The 16,973-nt window shown below is 39.0% G+C and overlaps 1 protein-coding gene across 10 annotated transcripts in view; it reads right to left on the reverse strand.

Moving 5' to 3' along the window:
- FBXO38 (F-box protein 38) overlaps positions 1-16,973 on the reverse strand; it is a 56,359-nt gene that overhangs the window by 11,160 nt on the left and 28,226 nt on the right. For 6 of the 10 annotated variants that reach the window (XM_077895970.1, XM_077895972.1, XM_077895973.1 and 3 more), the window contains 6 exons: positions 16,778-16,948; positions 14,981-15,123; positions 13,896-14,106; positions 6,470-6,589; positions 4,992-5,171; positions 2,728-3,465 (listed from right to left, as the gene is read on the reverse strand). In XM_077895970.1, the coding sequence (XP_077752096.1) occupies positions 2,728-3,465; positions 4,992-5,171; positions 6,470-6,589; positions 13,896-14,106; positions 14,981-15,123; positions 16,778-16,948 (1,563 nt within the window). The remainder of the gene's footprint in view (positions 1-2,727; positions 3,466-4,991; positions 5,172-6,469; positions 6,590-13,895; positions 14,107-14,980; positions 15,124-16,777; positions 16,949-16,973) is intronic. The other 4 variants (XM_077895978.1, XM_077895975.1, XM_077895977.1 and 1 more) reach the window with 4 other exon arrangements.

A 16,973-nucleotide genomic window follows, 5' to 3' on the forward strand; every position in this document is an offset into this window, starting at 1 on the left:
AACATTGGCATAGAAGATGCTACAGAAACACAGAAAACAAACCAATTCGGTCTTGGGGTATCAGGGAAAGAGGTTAGTATTTATGAGAACCATATCATATTAATCTTAAATGCTATTCTTTGACAATCCAGTTAGTTGTTTTTGTCATATTTATTTTATAAAGTATACAATGAGGATACAAACAACTTACAAGTATTTATTCCCAAAATAAGAATTCATAAAATAACTATGTCAGCTTCTAACAGGATTTTAACACTACATAAGGCCATAAACTGAAAACCAAATTAAAAACTCATTTTGTTTGCTGATTTTTTAAAACTCCATTAACACTCAATCAAGTTTCTTCCTTTACTGATTTTTCTCCGTAAAACTTTGAAGAGCAGAATGGCCAATAGATATAAAAAACATGCTAGATCGAAAATAGCAAGTTGAAGGCCACTCAAATAATTTCTTCTTTCCAAAAGAGATCCAGAAACTAAAATCAGCACTTTGACATTTCTCCAGGAAACTTGTTTCTGAAAGTAAAACTTGTACTGTTGAAAAAATATGAGGTAATAATTTATCTACTGTACAATTAGCTACATACACATTAGAAATCTTCTCAACTTGAAAAAAATCACAAGATAACAGATATAATTTACCTAGAAAAGTAGAAATGAGTTATTTTTTATTTCTAGATAATTATTTCACCTAAGCAAGGTTCTAGTCCTGAAACAATTCAGAAAGAAATGGTAAAGACGAGAGCAGAACATGAGACAACAAATATGTCAAAGCCCTGTATGGCTAATACGATATATTTATATAAAAAACAAAACCAAAACAACCCCCACCCCCTGCAAAAACTGTAACAACTGAAACATTTACAAAAGAGAAGAAACAAAAGACAAAATCAGAGACAAAACAATCCCTAAATAGGAAGACTCCATGCTACAAAAATGACAATTATCTTTTTAGTGCGTTAATGTAATGGAAGTCCGAAAAAACACCGAGATTTGTTTTTGGAGCTTGACAAAATTGTTTTAAAAAAAATGACTATAAAAATAAATAAGAAATGCATGACTAGCTGAGGAAATTTTGAAGAATAAAGAAAGAGGATAGAACACTGGAACAGAACAGAATGCTCAGAGACAAAACTAAGTTTATCTAACATATATGATAAAAAAGCATTTCAAAATAATGACATGAGAATGGAAGCCAATAACTAGCACTGAAACAACTCAGTGACAATGACAATTTGGAATAAAAAAAAAATGAAGTTCATTCCCACAGATTAAAATAAAGAGCTCAGATAGGCAAATGAATAAAAGAATGGGAAGATGAGAACAATTATCTGAACCATACTTAAGGAAGGTCTTCCACAGCAGAAAACAGAGAAATCATAAAGGTAAACAAGTAGATCCAACTTGACAAACATGAAAAACCATGCAACAAAAGGCATCATCACAAGGAGTTTCTATGTAATGGGCACAGAGATCTTCTGCTTGGGAGGATGAAAATGTTCAGATGGATGGTGGTAATGTTTGCACAATACTTACAAGTATTTATTCTCAAAATAAGAATTCACAAAATAACTATGTTAGCTTCTAACAGGGTTTTAACACTATATAAGGCCATAAATTGAAAACCAAATTAAAAACTCAATGAATGCACTTAATGTCAATGAAATGTACACTTCAAAATGGTTAAAATGGTGAATTCTTTATGCATCTTAAAAAAAGAGATGATAAAACATTTAAAATTCAAGCTGGGAAATGTATTTTTCGTCATATGGCAGCACTAGTGTTTGCAAAGCATAAGGAAATATTTAAATAAAACTCATTTTATTGTTAGTTAATGCTACTATGATTAGCATGTAAATAAGGTCTCAAATTTATCTCCTGAAAGCTTATTTTTGTTAGTTTAGTTCCATGTGATTTGATCAGCTCTATTTAGTATATAAAGAAAACATTAACTCTATATTCTGGAGCTGATTTTAAGATTTTCAAATTAAGGGAGACCTGGAGAAAATGAAAATATATTATTATTCATTGATAGCTATTCATGACTTAATAAAAGGAGGAGATATAACTGAAAAACCAGGTCAGGAATAAAAACAGAACCATGCTTGAGAAATGTGCTTACCCCACCCAATCCAAAGCCTTGACATAAATCATGTTATCAATGAAATTATATACATATCTATGTTTTGGGTGTATCTTCAAAAATAATTCTCAGCTAAACTACCTACTTACCTGCTTTATCTCCTGGCAAACCTATCCGGAAGCAAAACTAGATTTCAGAAAGAATTACTAAGTACTGCACAGGCAGACGGAGGGGTATACCCTATACGATATGTTCCCCAGCCCCCAGCAACCTCAGGTCTTTACCTTCTGGCTAAGGTTTAAAGCTTCCCTAAGAGTTACAACCTCCCTAAGTAATGGGATGGGAGCAGAGTTACATTGCGACTTAGACATCAGAATGAGTATTGTATTAGGGTCAACATACACAGTTATATTTCTCGTAGAGGCTTAACGGTTTGACTTTTCCTGGGTTGGATATTTTACAAGATCTTTTACATGTCTTCTCCCCACCCCTGCTGAACATTAGTTCAAACTTTGTATGATCACAGAACCCCAACATAGAATTCAATTTGCCAAACTGGCTTTATATAAGAAAACTCATGGAACGATCTCATGCCCCTGTCAAGGCCTACCCTGCGGTTGCTAAATCCTGGCAGCATTGTCATACCTGACTCAGATACCAGCGGTACATGGGAGAGTCTGCTCCTGGCCCTCGTTAGGGGCCTCCGAGGGTAGTCTTCATTAGACTGCACGTCATAGCTCTCAGGCTGGGAGCTCCCCCTCCTGTCCTCACCTGTAGCCCCAGAGCCACTCCCATTAGTCCTCTCATCATGTGCTGGGCCTGAAGACCCCCCTTGTGGCAGAGTCCTAAAGGAAAAGGCGGATCTCGTACCATCCGGGCCATTCACAACACAGGCTCGGCTGGTTGAAGGACGTTCCTCATCAGAACACCTGCTAGTTCTCCTTTGGGATTCTTGGGGCCTGTGACAGCAGCATCTGGGGCAGACAGAACTCTCTGCATCTCCCTCCTCCATGGCCTCAGAGTCCTCTGACCCACCGGGGGAGCAGACACACTGCCTGGACACATCCACTTCTGAAGGGCTAGGCTCGGAAGAGCCGCCGCTGTTCACCGTCCTTACAAAGTCGGGGCTTTGAGAAGCAGTGCTGTGTGAGCTGGAGGTTCCCACTGTGCTGGCGGTGGCGCTGCTGCAGCTGGGATAAACATCCTTGTTTTTTTTCTTTTCAGGAATATCCCTAGCTGCTTTCATATCGGCTTTGATCTGCTCACTGGTGACCTGACAGCCTTTCTCACAGCTGCTTTCCTCGAGGGGAAACTGCTTCGATTGGCCCATCTGATGGGAGTTGTACCTCTTTCGAAGTGGAGTCTTGCCTTTTCCACTTACTGCTTATAGAAAAAGAAGAATGGCCCGAGGAAAAGAAAAGATTTCAGTACAAATTCTGGACAAAAGGCAAGAGTAAATTTGGAACAGGAAACAATGTACACTAATTTTCCTAACGTATAATGATGACAGTATCACTCAGCTGCTTAACAATTCTCTATGGTCTCTAGTGCCTACCTGGTTTACTCTCCTCAGCTCAGCCTCCATGGCCCACTATGATCTAGTTCCAAACTAGCTTTCTGTTCGTGGCCCATCTGATATACATACTACACGCTAGCCCAAACTTTTCTCTGAACATACCCTTGCCATTCTACTGCTGGGCCTTTGTTCTCACCAATTCTTCGGCCTCGTGCATCTGTTCAATCTCTTCTGCACCCCCCCACCCCAAAGCCCCTGTAGGATATGCCCTGTAGTATCATTATACTAGATTTCTGACCTGACTCTTCAACCAGATTGGAGGTTCCTTAGAGAGAGGGATCATGACTTATTCATGTCTGTACCCCTCACCTCACCTAACACAGTACCTGGGGCACAGTAAGGCTCAATGAATAGATAAAGGAATACTTAAATAAGATTTTGTCTGGCTGACAGAAGATCTAGTTTCTAAATTCAGAATCTGAACTTTCTCGGAAACATTAGGTTATTAGTCAGCTGGTCACATTCCTTTTCCTAAATTTTAGTTTCCATAAAAGCTCCTTTCAACCAGTGTGAAGATACCAGAATTTCTTAAAAGAAATAAAATAAGAATAGAGTAATCAGTCATTGGTTAGTAAGTGATTCCAAGTCTAAAGAACTAAGCTTTCCACACAGAAGTGATTATGTATTTCAGAGCCAGTGTTAAGGGTATACTGAATATTCAGACATATTAAGGAGTAGAGTACCCAAGGGAAATTAGTGGACAATTTTTAAAAACCTCACCCTTTGCCCAAAGTGGTATGCGTGTAGTTCTGAGAAACAGCAGGGAGGGAAAGACAAGGAAGATGAATGACCTGAAGGTTATGAGAATGAAAGCTTCTTGGTGAGGCAAATGGTAGAAGGCTGCTGACTAGATGGAAGAGGAGGCTGGGATTGTAAGAAGACACTGCAGGACCCCCTCAAGCACCAAATCAGCCACCAACATTCACTAAGCACAACTGGACAGATTATCAGCTGGCCGGGTGGTTGTTTTCTCATTGCTCTGGACGCCTTAGGAGTCACCCCCCATGTGAAGCCCAGGCCTCTAGCTAATCCTTCATTCCCTGATGCCACAGGGTCCTAAAGCCTCCACTGTGGAAGTCACAATCCTCACGTCTTCTCTTCCCTGAGCCCCGATTCCATAATATTTCTGTTGTGCTACACTTGCCCTTGAGAGCGCCACCCAAATTCCCCTCTCCCTTGGGCTATGGCCCTTCTCGCCTCCTGTCACATTCCATAAGGATATGTTAACTGCACCACAGATTGTGGTAGGGACACAGTATATAAAGGTCACATGTGTCCATCAGTTCTCACAATGACTCCTACTAACTGGTCCCAGCAAAATATTATCTCTCACCTGACAATTCCCTGGACTGCACTGACTCTCCGGATTTTTCTTCACGCTCAGAGTAACGTCGAGCACCATTCTTAGGAATCCAGACTTCTTGGAGCTCTAGACTGTCTTCCTCATCATCACTCTCTGAATCATGAACAGTAATTGGAGTTGGTTTTACTACACGCTGAAGACCACTGGGTCCTAAAACAGAAAGCACAGGCCTAACAGTTACTTTTTGCCAAGAAAGGCTCTCACTTCAAGTAATATTTCTAGGGATCTGGGCTCACAGAGATGCTTTGGTTCTATGTAGCCTTCTTTATCACTCATGTTAATGGAATATATACGTTTCTAAAAGCAGATCAAAATAGAAGATCATATGGCATCCCCCTTTAGGACTTTCACTATTTGAAAAAGTCACATAAATCATCCTAAAAATAATCAAAGTAAGTCATAATAATCATTTTAAAAATAGCCTACTTTCCCAATTTTGCAAATGTATGAAGACAAAGCAAGTGAAGATGAACTTCAGAAACCTATAGGACTGGTGAGCACTCTTCATTCTTTGAGTGGTCTTTCTCATTAGATGTAGCAAGATACATTCTTGAAATGCTAGATACATGTTACAGTTTGGTTATTTGAGCATTTATATTTATGTAAAAAATGTTTTCTCTGCTTGGCAGTACACCTCTCTGACAAATGACTGAAGTTCACTCCACCGATAAAATGTAAGCTCCAAAGAACCTTGCCTGTCTTGTTCCTGTCACACTGTACAATGCCTGGCACAGAGTAATACTCAATAAATACTTGTTGAATAAGTGACTGCATCTGTAAGACACTTAAAACAAGGACAGTTAAAGATATTTTCAATTCAAAGACAAGGTAGCATTCCAACAGACCAGGAGTAAGAAAACTTGGGTTCTAATCTCTGTGCTGTCCCTTTAAGACTGGCCAAGTGGTCTTAAGCACATTATTTAAACTTATTCTGAAAGACTACTGGTTTCCCCATCTGCAAAACAAGGTGTTGTATCAGATAATCTTTAAGGGCCTTGTGACTCTACAGCCTGCCTGCCATAAGTCACCCACTGGCAAACAGATGAGATCTTGGTCTGTTAACTAAACCAAATCAACCTCCCATTCCTGTTCCTCCCACCAAAATGAAGGGAGAGGACAAGCAAACTATAATCAGGTCATTTACTTTTTCCATCAAAAATATGAGTGCTTTCTTTCTACACACACACAAACACCCATATGTGAACACCAATACAGGAAGAGGAGTTGTTGCCACAGTTATAAAAAATAACAAACTTTAATAAGATACACACACACACACACACACACACAGAGCAAGGAGAACATCAATATAATACAGCTGTCAATAAGAAATAGCATATAACACATCTTTATCTGTAATGTTAACAAAATAATCACTCTCAGTGTTTTACTTTCTTCATTTGAGTCAGGCCCGAGTTACAACCACAATGTGGGAGTCACATGATTACCTGCTTGTTCCTCGTCAACATCCACAGGGATAACTGGCTGACTGCGAGCTGCTGTCTCCTGTCCGCTTGCGGCTACCACCTCTCCATCCTCTGGCACCATGTCTTCCATCTCATTTAATGCTTTAAACAAAAATAAACACAGTCAAAGTGAAACCCACAGAGGTCTAAAAAAATCACAATGGCAGGCAAATCTGGAGCACCCCTGAGAAACCAAGAGCCCTGTGATAATTAGGCCCATGCTGGAAGGATCACCTAAAACAGTGCTTCATTATACAGACATGAACAAGAAGAGCCCAATTATTCTATGGGAGAGGCAATTATAATGGGAAAGAAGCACTTGGTGGAGCAAGCCCACCACTGTAAGATGAAAGCAGGGAGAGCCACGCACAGCTGGGAGAAGAAAGTACCATGTTCCTTCCTGAAAATGTCACCAGGAATGGCTGTAGGAGGCCACTGTGGGCCTCCCTCTAGGCCATTTACTGGACAGTAGTGAGGGCCAGCTACCAGAAGACCGCATGGTCATTTTAGAAACAATGAGTCTTGGAGTATGTGCCAGCTACACCAGGATGTACTGGGCAGGCAAGCTCTAACCATACATTTCTTCTCCTACCCTCTGGCAGCTATGTTCCAATTTTAGCTAAGACCGGACAAAGATTACGAACAAATATACTAAGTGCATTTTTAACATTTTACTATCATTCAAATGTTCTGCATCAAAGAATTTATGACAGTTATTAGTGCCTATCAGTGAATGGGAATGTGTGATTTTATTTATATTTTTCCAGAAGATGAGCACAGTGAGCAACTTCAGACCAATAAGCTTCAGTTAGCTTACTCTTCTTAAGAAAAAATGGTCACTTTTCCAAGAGGACCTAAATAAAATAATTCCCAGCTTTGCCAGCTTTTCACAAGAATAAACTCAAATCCCCCAAGTCAGTGGCAGATAAACTAGTGCCCTCTTACAACCTAAGCTTGTGCTGGACCTCAGTTTGAGTCAGAGCAATAACCATATTATCTTTCCATTTACAGCTCAGCCACAACCCTGCTTATCACTATATCCTCAATGCTTAGGGATGCTCAAGGACTACTCTGGGAAGTAAACCAACCAACCATTTGGATGAAATGAATAGACCAACAAAAGCGAAAACAAGATTCTGTTCCTGAAAGAACTACAGAATCTACTTAAATAGACAAGACAAATTCAGTTAACAAATAAGGCAAAAGAGGATTACGACAGAAAGATACCATTCAGTGGGGTTTGCTTTGGTCTTTAATATACACCAAAGCACAATCCCCCTTATGTTCAGTCTCCCATCTCAAATTCTTGCCCAGCTCTAGCCCTCAATTTTCTACATTTCATTTAGTACCCAAAGGAGGCCTGACTCTGTCTAGAAATCTTTCATGATAAAAGCCAATCTATTTTCTTCTTTCATTCAATTCTTATCATTATGAACAGCAGTAATTAACATGTATACACTCTATGCCAGGCTCTATGCTAAATGCTTTCCTATTCATTACCTTATTTCTTATGGCAAACTCACAAGGACATTACTACTAGCCTCATTTATGCAGCTGAGGGAAGTAAGGCTTAAAAGAGTTAATAATTTGTGAGGATGTGAACAAAGATCTGTTTCCTGAGCCTGCAACAGTACAGGGACAATGAGCTGATGGGAAATTTATAGTCCCTGCTCTCAAAGAGAATGCACACGTTCTAACAGATGTCAGATACACAGAATTAGGACTTGCTAAATGCCAGAACAGTCCAAGTGCAAAGGGAATATAGACAAAAAAGGAGCAACTAATTTTCCTGTTGGGCAGGAAAGTTTTCACTTATATGAGGTAACATTTCCTATAAACCAGGAAGCATATTAAATTTTCCAGAAAAGTAAGTATTCCAGTGATAAAAAGAACAAGTGTTTGTATTGAGATGATGGCATAAATGAGAACAAGGCTAAAAAGGCAGCTTGGGCCCTAGACTGTGAAAAGCTTATAAAGTCTTGCTAAAAAGCTTAGAATTATTTTTCACAGGCAGAGCTTTTTTACAAATATATTAACTGGTGGTCTCTTTTATACAAAGCCTGATTAGAAATTAATATCCTTTATTAAATGTAAAATAAAAGAAAAATAAATGTAAAATAGAGGAGAACTAATGAGTTTTTTACGAAAATGATTTATATGCAACCATTTCTAGTATCAGAAATATTATTTAGTGGTTGACAATTATCTGCCCAAAATATAAAGTAAAATGCATTTACCATGTTTTTTTTTTTTTCACAATGTAGTTCACCCTTGAACTTTACATATAAGGATTTTCCAGAAATCAATGGTTCTCAAACTGTGGTCCCAGATTAGCAGCATTAGCATCACTTGGGAACTTGTTAGAAATGAAAATTATCTGGCCCCACCAAGACCTACTAACTCAGATCCTCTGAGAGCTAAGCCGAGTAACCTGTGTTTTGAGCAACTAATATTCGATAAAGGAGGAAAGACTATCCATTGGAAGAAAGACAGTCTCTTCAATAAATGGTGCTGGGAAAATTGGACATCCACATGCAGAAGAATGAAACTAGACCACTCTCTTTCACCATACACAAAGATAAACTCAAAATGGATGAAAGATCTAAATGTGAGACAAGATTCCATCAAAATCTTAGAGAAGAACACAGGCAACACCCTTTTTGAACTTGGCCATAGTAACTTCTTGCAAGATACATCCACGAAGGCAAAAGAAACAAAAGCAAAAATGAACTATTGGGACTTCATCAAGATAAGAAGCTTTTGCACAGCAAAGGATACAGTCAACAAAACTCAAAGACAACCTACAGAATGGGAGAAGATATTTGCAAATGACGTATCAGATAAAGGGCTAGTTTCCAAGATCTTTAAAGAACTTATCAAACTCAACACCAAAGAAACAAACAATCCAATCATGAAATGGGCAAAATCATGAACAGAAATCTCACAGAGGAAGACATAGACATGGCCAACATGCACATGAGAAAATGCTCTGCATCACTTGCCATCAGGGAAATACAAATCAAAACCACAATGAGATACCACCTCACACCAGTGAGAATGGGGAAAATTAACAAGGCAGGAAACAACAAATGTTGGAGAGGATGCGGAGAAAAGGGAACCCTCATACACTGTTGGGAATGTGAACTGGTGCAGCCACTCTGGAAAACTGTGTGGAGGTTCCTCAAACAGTTAAAAATAGACCTGCCCTACGACCCAGCAATTGCACTGTTGGGGATTTACCCCAAAGATACAAATGCAATGAAACGCCGGGACACCTGCACCCCGATGTTTATAGCAGCAATGGCCACGATAGCCAAACTGTGGAAGGAGCCTCGGTGTCCAACGAAAGATGAATGGATAAAGAAGATGTGGTTTATGTATACAATGGAATATTACTCAGCTATTAGAAATGACAATTACCCACCATTTGCTTCAACGTGGATGGAACTGGAGGGTATTATGCTGAGTGAAGTAAGCCAGTCGGAGAAGGACAAACATCATATGTTCTCATTCATTTGGGGAATATAAATAATAGTGAAAGGGAATATAAGGGAAGGGGGAAGAAATGTGTGGGAAATATCAGAAAGGGAGACAGAACGTAAAGACTGCTAACTCTGGGAAACGAACTAGGGGTGGTGGAAGGGGAGGAGGGCGGGGGGTGGGAGTGAATGGGTGACGGGCACTGGGGGTTATTCTGTATGTTAGTAAATTGAACACCAATAAAAAATAAATTAAAAAAACAAAAACAAAAACAAAAAAAAACCTGTGTTTTGACAAGTCTTTCAGGTAATTCTGATACAGTCAAGTTTGAGAACCACTGCCAAAAATAAAGGCTGCAGAGCACTTTCACTTAGGTCAACTAGATTAATGGACGGCAGAGGACAGTGGTGAGGGGAGAGGGCCATACCATGTTTAAAAGTAGTAAGCACCTGGGATTTATGTGTTAAATCAAGATAGAACCTCAGTAAAATGATGCAGACACAAAACCATGCTTTGTGATTATAATTACTTCAAAAGTAATTATATTAAAATAATTTGGCAAAAGCTTTAGCAATTACAGAAGCATGATTTTGACACATGGTAATTTTATGTCAGGAAAATGTGAATTGTTGGAAAACATGAACATTTATTCCTGTGTTTAAGAGTGCTGTAAAATGCAGGTAATGAACTTAAATTTTCAATTAACATAACTGGCCCATGATAAAGTACTCTAAATACTGAAAATTTTGGAAATGCAAATCTAAGAATGATAATATCTTTAACAAATTATAATGTTCTGATAAATCAATACTCTGTAGAGCAATAAAATCATATTTATGAAATCACATATTACCTTAATGATAATGTTTGCTGGAAAACACCCACTGATTTTTTTAAGATTTATTTATTTATTCATGAGAGACACAGAGAGAGAGGCAGAGACACAGGCAGAGGGAGAAGCAGGCTCCTCGCAGGGAGCCTGATGCGGGACTCGATCCCGGATCCTGGAATTAGCCCCTGAGTTGAAGGCAAACACTCAATAGCTGAGCCACCCAGGCATCCCCACCCACTGATTTCTTATAGTAGTTGATAAAGCCATTTACCTTATAGAAATTAAATTTTAATTTTAAAATTATACAATGCCCTTCTTTTAAACTCTGCTACTTCATGCAAGATGATGAAGTTAAATACAATATGGCAGTAAAGAGTAGGGGCCTCTGCTTCATTTTGGGTTTGTTCCAAAACCAAGTAGAGGCCCATGCATAAAAAGTTTTAAAATTCTAAATTAAGCAAAGTCAACATGTCAATACCACTTTCAAACTAATTTTTAAATTATTAAGATCACACCTAAAGAGTAGAAGCATCTATGTCAGTCATTCAACAAACACCAAGTCCCACTAATCCCTTTTAGTTTGAAATCTGTCCCACTATTTAAAAAAAATTTTTTTTGCTTCTCCTTTATATTTGAATTCTTTCTACTCCTGTTTTCCTGTTTTTTTTTTTTTTTTTTTTTTTTTTAAGATTTTATTTATGTATTCATGAGAGACACAGAGACAGAGAGAGAGAGATGTAGAAACACAGGCAGAGGGAGAAGCAGGCTTCATGCACAGAGCCCAACGCGGGACTTGATCCGGGGTCTCCAGGATCAGGCCCTGGGCTGAAGGCGGCGCTAAACCGCTGAGCCACCTGGGTTGCCCTCTACTCCTGATTTTGATCAAAAGTCACATAGCCTTTCTCCAGCTCCTTATTTTTTATTTAAAAGAACTGACCTGGTATGGAATATAATAATAAATACAAAAACACTGCCAACTCTGAGAGATCTGTGGAACCAAAGTTTTATGACAATCTGCAGTTCTCTACTTAGCCTTCCTCTGGTTGAAGCTGTTTAATTCTTCAATCTTGGCATTTACGTAGTTCCTTTCTCAGCCTTTAGCAGCATTTGAAGATAGTGTACTTGACAATAATATTCCTCAAAATGTGGTCTGTATGCAAGTCTCTCATCTCCTAAAACCCTAGTTTCAAACGTTAGTAGATTTAAGTTCCGATGTTCTCTCATAAATCAAATACAGTATTGGGATGCCTGGGTGGCTCAGCGGTTGAACGTCTGTCTTGATCTCAGGGCATGATCCCGGAGTTCCAGGATCGAGTCCCACATCGGTCTCCCTGTGAGAAGCCTGCTTCTCCCTCTGCTTGTGTCTCTGCCTCTTTCTCTGTCTCTCATGAATAAATAAATAAAATCTTAAAAAAAAAAAAAATCAAATACAGTGTTCTTGCACACATTTTGGTCTCTGCTGCACCAATATGCGATTTCACAAAGTAATGCATTCTCCATTCTGTACTGAGAAGCCTATGGTCAACTAACTTCCAGTGGAGACTATCATTTGTCCAGTACATCCACTCCAGCCACAACTGGGTCCCAAGGATTTGGGTAGGTCTGCACTGCAGCTGCTGTAACAATTTCCCATGGGTGGTCTGTGTCCTCTGGAGTCCAGATCCTTATGGCACCAGTGACAAGTATAATGGCACTCAAGGACTAAGGCAAAGAGACAATACTTGACCCTACTCTCTCTCCTTCAGTCCTAGCACACGCTAGCTCTGTACTTCTCTTTTTGTATTTTAGGGGGAAGATGTCAGGGGAGAGATTTAACCATAAGTTTGAAATGCCTAAAAATACTTGTGTGGAAATAAACTATGGAATTGTATATAACCATATTTACTTCAAAAAGTTGGAAGACCAAAGCTACAAACAAAGGTTTGGAATTTATTAGGATATAGCTGGTACTGAAGCCATGAGACTGAAGGAGCTTATGTAGAGAAAAATGTACAGAGAGCAACAGGAAGATCAAGGACCAAGCAGAATAGAGGAGGTGCTGTAAGCAAAGGAAACTGAGCAGGCATGTCCAGTGAGACACAAGGAAAACAGTTTCAGAGAAGAAATTATCGGGAAGCTAGAAGCGGGCAACAATGACAAGTCCTGCTCCGATGCCAAACGAAAGTGGAGACATGTCCACTAACGTTCTTAAAAGAGTCACTGTTGACTTTGCCAAGAGCCAAAATGGAGAGTTTTACAGCAAACATGTGAGGTGAAACAGTGAAGACAATTCTTAGGTCAGGCCCCATATACTCAGTGTAGTCCTAAAGGAAAGTATGCTCTATACACAGTATGCTTTCATGATGAAAGCAGGTATGTAGCGTCAGGGCACTCCATTTCTCAGTAATCACGGTGTTGAAGACAATGAGTGAAGGGGCAACAAAAACAAGGTGGCTTCAAGAGGTTCCTTTCCCAGTTCTTGAGGACCAACTGGGAAACTAGAAAACTTGGTAAGAAAACAACTTTTCTCCATCCTCACTCCCCAAAAGAGGGGCATATGAAGCCTAAGAACACACAGGCTGGATATAGTAGGTATTCAGTCAATACTGAAGAACTGCATGGGTAATTACATAAGCGAAATCGAAATTTGGCGGGTGTCTGTGAAGACTTAATGATGAAAGCTATGTGAAAGGTTCTAGCACATGACTACTATTCATTTTTTTCAGTTCTAGGTCCCCCAATGACGTTCTATCTACCAATCTATTGGTCAGGGAGATATAAAGAGTTGTGCCTGTGCTCAAATCCTAAAAGTTAAAACTCAGGCCAGGCCTCTAAGGCTTACTGTACCCTAATGCCACAGCATCAATGAGTCCTTCCCATGCTGTAAGCACCCTTACAGAGCCTAGGGACAAGAGGCATCATAAAGATAACTTTGAAACAAGCCAGCAGAGAGGCACATTTCATCCCCCACCCCCTACCATTTGCTTTACCAACCAGGTCTCCCATGTGTAAAGTCACAAACTGCAACAGGGGGAGAAGGGAACAGGACAGGGTCAGAGAAATGCAATCCAAAGTAAAAATCACTTCTGTTTGGAGCTCACAAAAGATCTGGGTTACCGTCGGCTGCAAACTGCTGCTCTCCCGGCTGCAGGTCTTGCCGAAAGTCGTTCTCCTCATCTGAATCGTCTGGGTGATGGTGATTGTTATCATGGATGTTGGCATTATTCTGGGCATTGTTATCATTGTCGTTGTTGGAGTTCTGGTTGCTAACAAGGGCTGAGGAAACCCCAATTCCTGTGCCTGCACTCAGACCAACTCGAGCACAGCCCTAAAAGCAAGACAAAAGCACATGCGTATTTACTCAGGTTAGTATGCAACATTTCATTTTTAATATTCCTCCATTTCATCTTGGTCTAAAAACATTTACATGGCACTACTTTCACATATGTATAAAGCACCCTATTAGAGGCTCACAACACCTCCAGCAAGTCGAAGTGCTATGGATCTGGATTTACAGATGATGAAATGCAATGGGAAGAAGTTTGTGTAAGAAAGCAGTAGGAGCTACAGCTGGGACTTGAAACCCAATATTCTGACCTCCAATCCCAAGCCTTCCTCCTCTATACTGTGCTACTTGAACAGTGGTATGTAACCATTAAGAACTGAGAGAAAAGATAATTAGCTGAAGCATTAAGTTTTTATTACAGTGACAGTGAAAAATTTTGTCAAGCAATTTGTTTTTTGTCAAGCAATTTTAAAATAACATTTCGTACAACTAGACTATTTCCAGGATTCCAACTGCATAGAAGAGAGAACAGCAAAATAAAACATTTCCAAACTAAATCCCTAATTCTTATTTATATCTGAGGTTCCCAATTAGAGATTTAATCTCCCAACTAACTACTCTGAGTAATAAATATTGACCTAGCTCAAATTTCCACCTTTGCGCTTGCTTACAGAACTGATGTAGACAGCTTTCTATTTACTTTTCCCTTTCCTTTCTCTGGAGACCCCTTACCAGAACAAGAGGCTATGCAAATTATAACCTTTATGCCTTCACTGAAGGCATGTAAAAAGTCCAATTATAACAATGTAAAGGCATATTAGAAAGAAAAAAAATCACATAGGTTTCATTTTATTCCTTAAGTAGTAAATTAAGTATTTAATTAAGCAAAGCCTAATTCCCTCAAAATGTGACTTACTTTGGGTGGTTCACGAAACATCTGGTCCAGTGAAATAAACTCCAGACTGGGCAATAATTCAATAAACTGGCCAAAGGAGTCCAGCTTCAAAGCATGGCATCGCACTAAGTTGATATCGACCAATCGTGTCCATCTTGAGTGGTCTGTTCAGAGAAATGACAAGGCCAGAGAGTTGAACTAATACTTTCTCCATCACGGATTCATCTCGTTAAAGGTCACAAAGACTTTCAAATCCTTTTCCTTTAAATAACTTTGATTTTATCTCATGATCTCAGAAACTTGATGACTAAATTATGTCTCCTTACCTAATTTCATTGTGAAAACTATGGGAGTTATACGGGCTTGGGAATTATTAACTTGAAACCAAGTCAGACTTAATCTAAATGTGATCCATTCAACAACCTACATGTCTATTCAACAACAGGACACTAGTTAAATGCTGGTGCATTCATTTAACAAAACATTATGCAGCTGTTAGAAACAATGAAGGAGAATTGAGTATGCTTGCTATTACAAAGCTTTCCCAAATACTCTTAGTGTAAAAACCAAGCTATAGGAGAGGGTATGCCTAATGTCCTTTTGTATATATAAATCATTTTTAAATGCTATACATGTATAGGATGCAACATGTACAAAATAATCTGTCCAGAGAATATATAAGAAACTGTTGATGGTGGTTACCTTTGAGAAGAGGAGACTTTTCATTTTGTACCTTTCTGTACTGTTTGGTATTGTTTATCAAGTGCATGTATTACTTTTAGTTTTTAAGTGTTAACAGGAGTTCTGAGTGATGGGATTATAGGCCATTTTTTGTTTTCTTCTTTATACTCTTCTGTATTTAAGAAAACAAACAAACCAAAAATCCAATAAATGTTATTTTTAAAAAAGTGATCCTATGCCTGCTACAACCTAAAGTTTGTATTTCCCAATAACTTCTTGGTGCAACTGGGCCAAAGACAGAATTTCTCACTTTTGGTAGGGGAGACATGGCCATTTTAATGAGTAATCTTAGTAGATGCCCCTGAGCCCTAAAAGATGCCAGAGATGAGTTCTGTAAGGAGCTATAGGGGCCCTGTGAGGCAACTCAGACAGGAGAGGAGGCTGTTCTGCAGGTGTCAGTGAGGGGGCTTGGCTTGGTTAAAGAGGATGTCACGATGAAAATTCTCTAGCTCTGAATTTATTTAAAGGTTATGAATTTTAAGTATTTAAGAAGGGCCTTAAAAGAAACAAACAGTATTATTCTCTCAGGGAGGAAAATGAACTCCTCATATAAGGAAACGCATCAAGTACAGTCACACTTTTAGACACAAGGCATCAGGTAGGAAGGGGAGAGCTGACATAACCTAAGATTTTAAAGCAAATGAAAATTTCATTAAAAGTTAATGCTAAATCTGTCACCTAAGTTTTTTTTAAATACATACCCACTTTGTCCTTTCAGATGTTGTGCAATGTGATGGTAATTCAGAGGTAACAAATGTAGTATCCCAAGCAACAATTCCTAACCTTAATTTCATAATAATAATAATAACTTTATTATTTCTTTGTGCCTAGCAAAGCACAACTGCCTTGGCAGTTGAATCCATAACCTAGTCAAGTGCCAGTTTCTAGGCAGAGAATTTTACAGGTTCAAAGAGGCACTGATACACTTCCAACACAGTTATCAAAAGTTCCCAGCACTTGTATGATCATACAAAGTATTTACATTTTATGTTAGGAATACAATTCATCACATACAGAAACAAAAATATATATTCTTTCCTTATCAGGCAGACATAACCGTTGTGAAACCTACAGTACCTGAGATCCAATTGTATGGGTTATGGAGATGGGGGCAATTATAAATTGCCAGATATTTGATACAGGAAAAAACTTCATTGACTGCCTTCATCCCTATATCGGTGATGATACCAGGATTTTCTACCACATCAGCCAAACCATACTTTACCAGATCTGCATTCGCCATTCTGCCTAGAAAAAGAAACCAATTAAAAAA

Source organism: Canis aureus, chromosome 4 (assembly GCF_053574225.1).
Source record: "Canis aureus isolate CA01 chromosome 4, VMU_Caureus_v.1.0, whole genome shotgun sequence".
Lineage (NCBI taxonomy): Eukaryota > Metazoa > Chordata > Mammalia > Carnivora > Canidae > Canis > Canis aureus.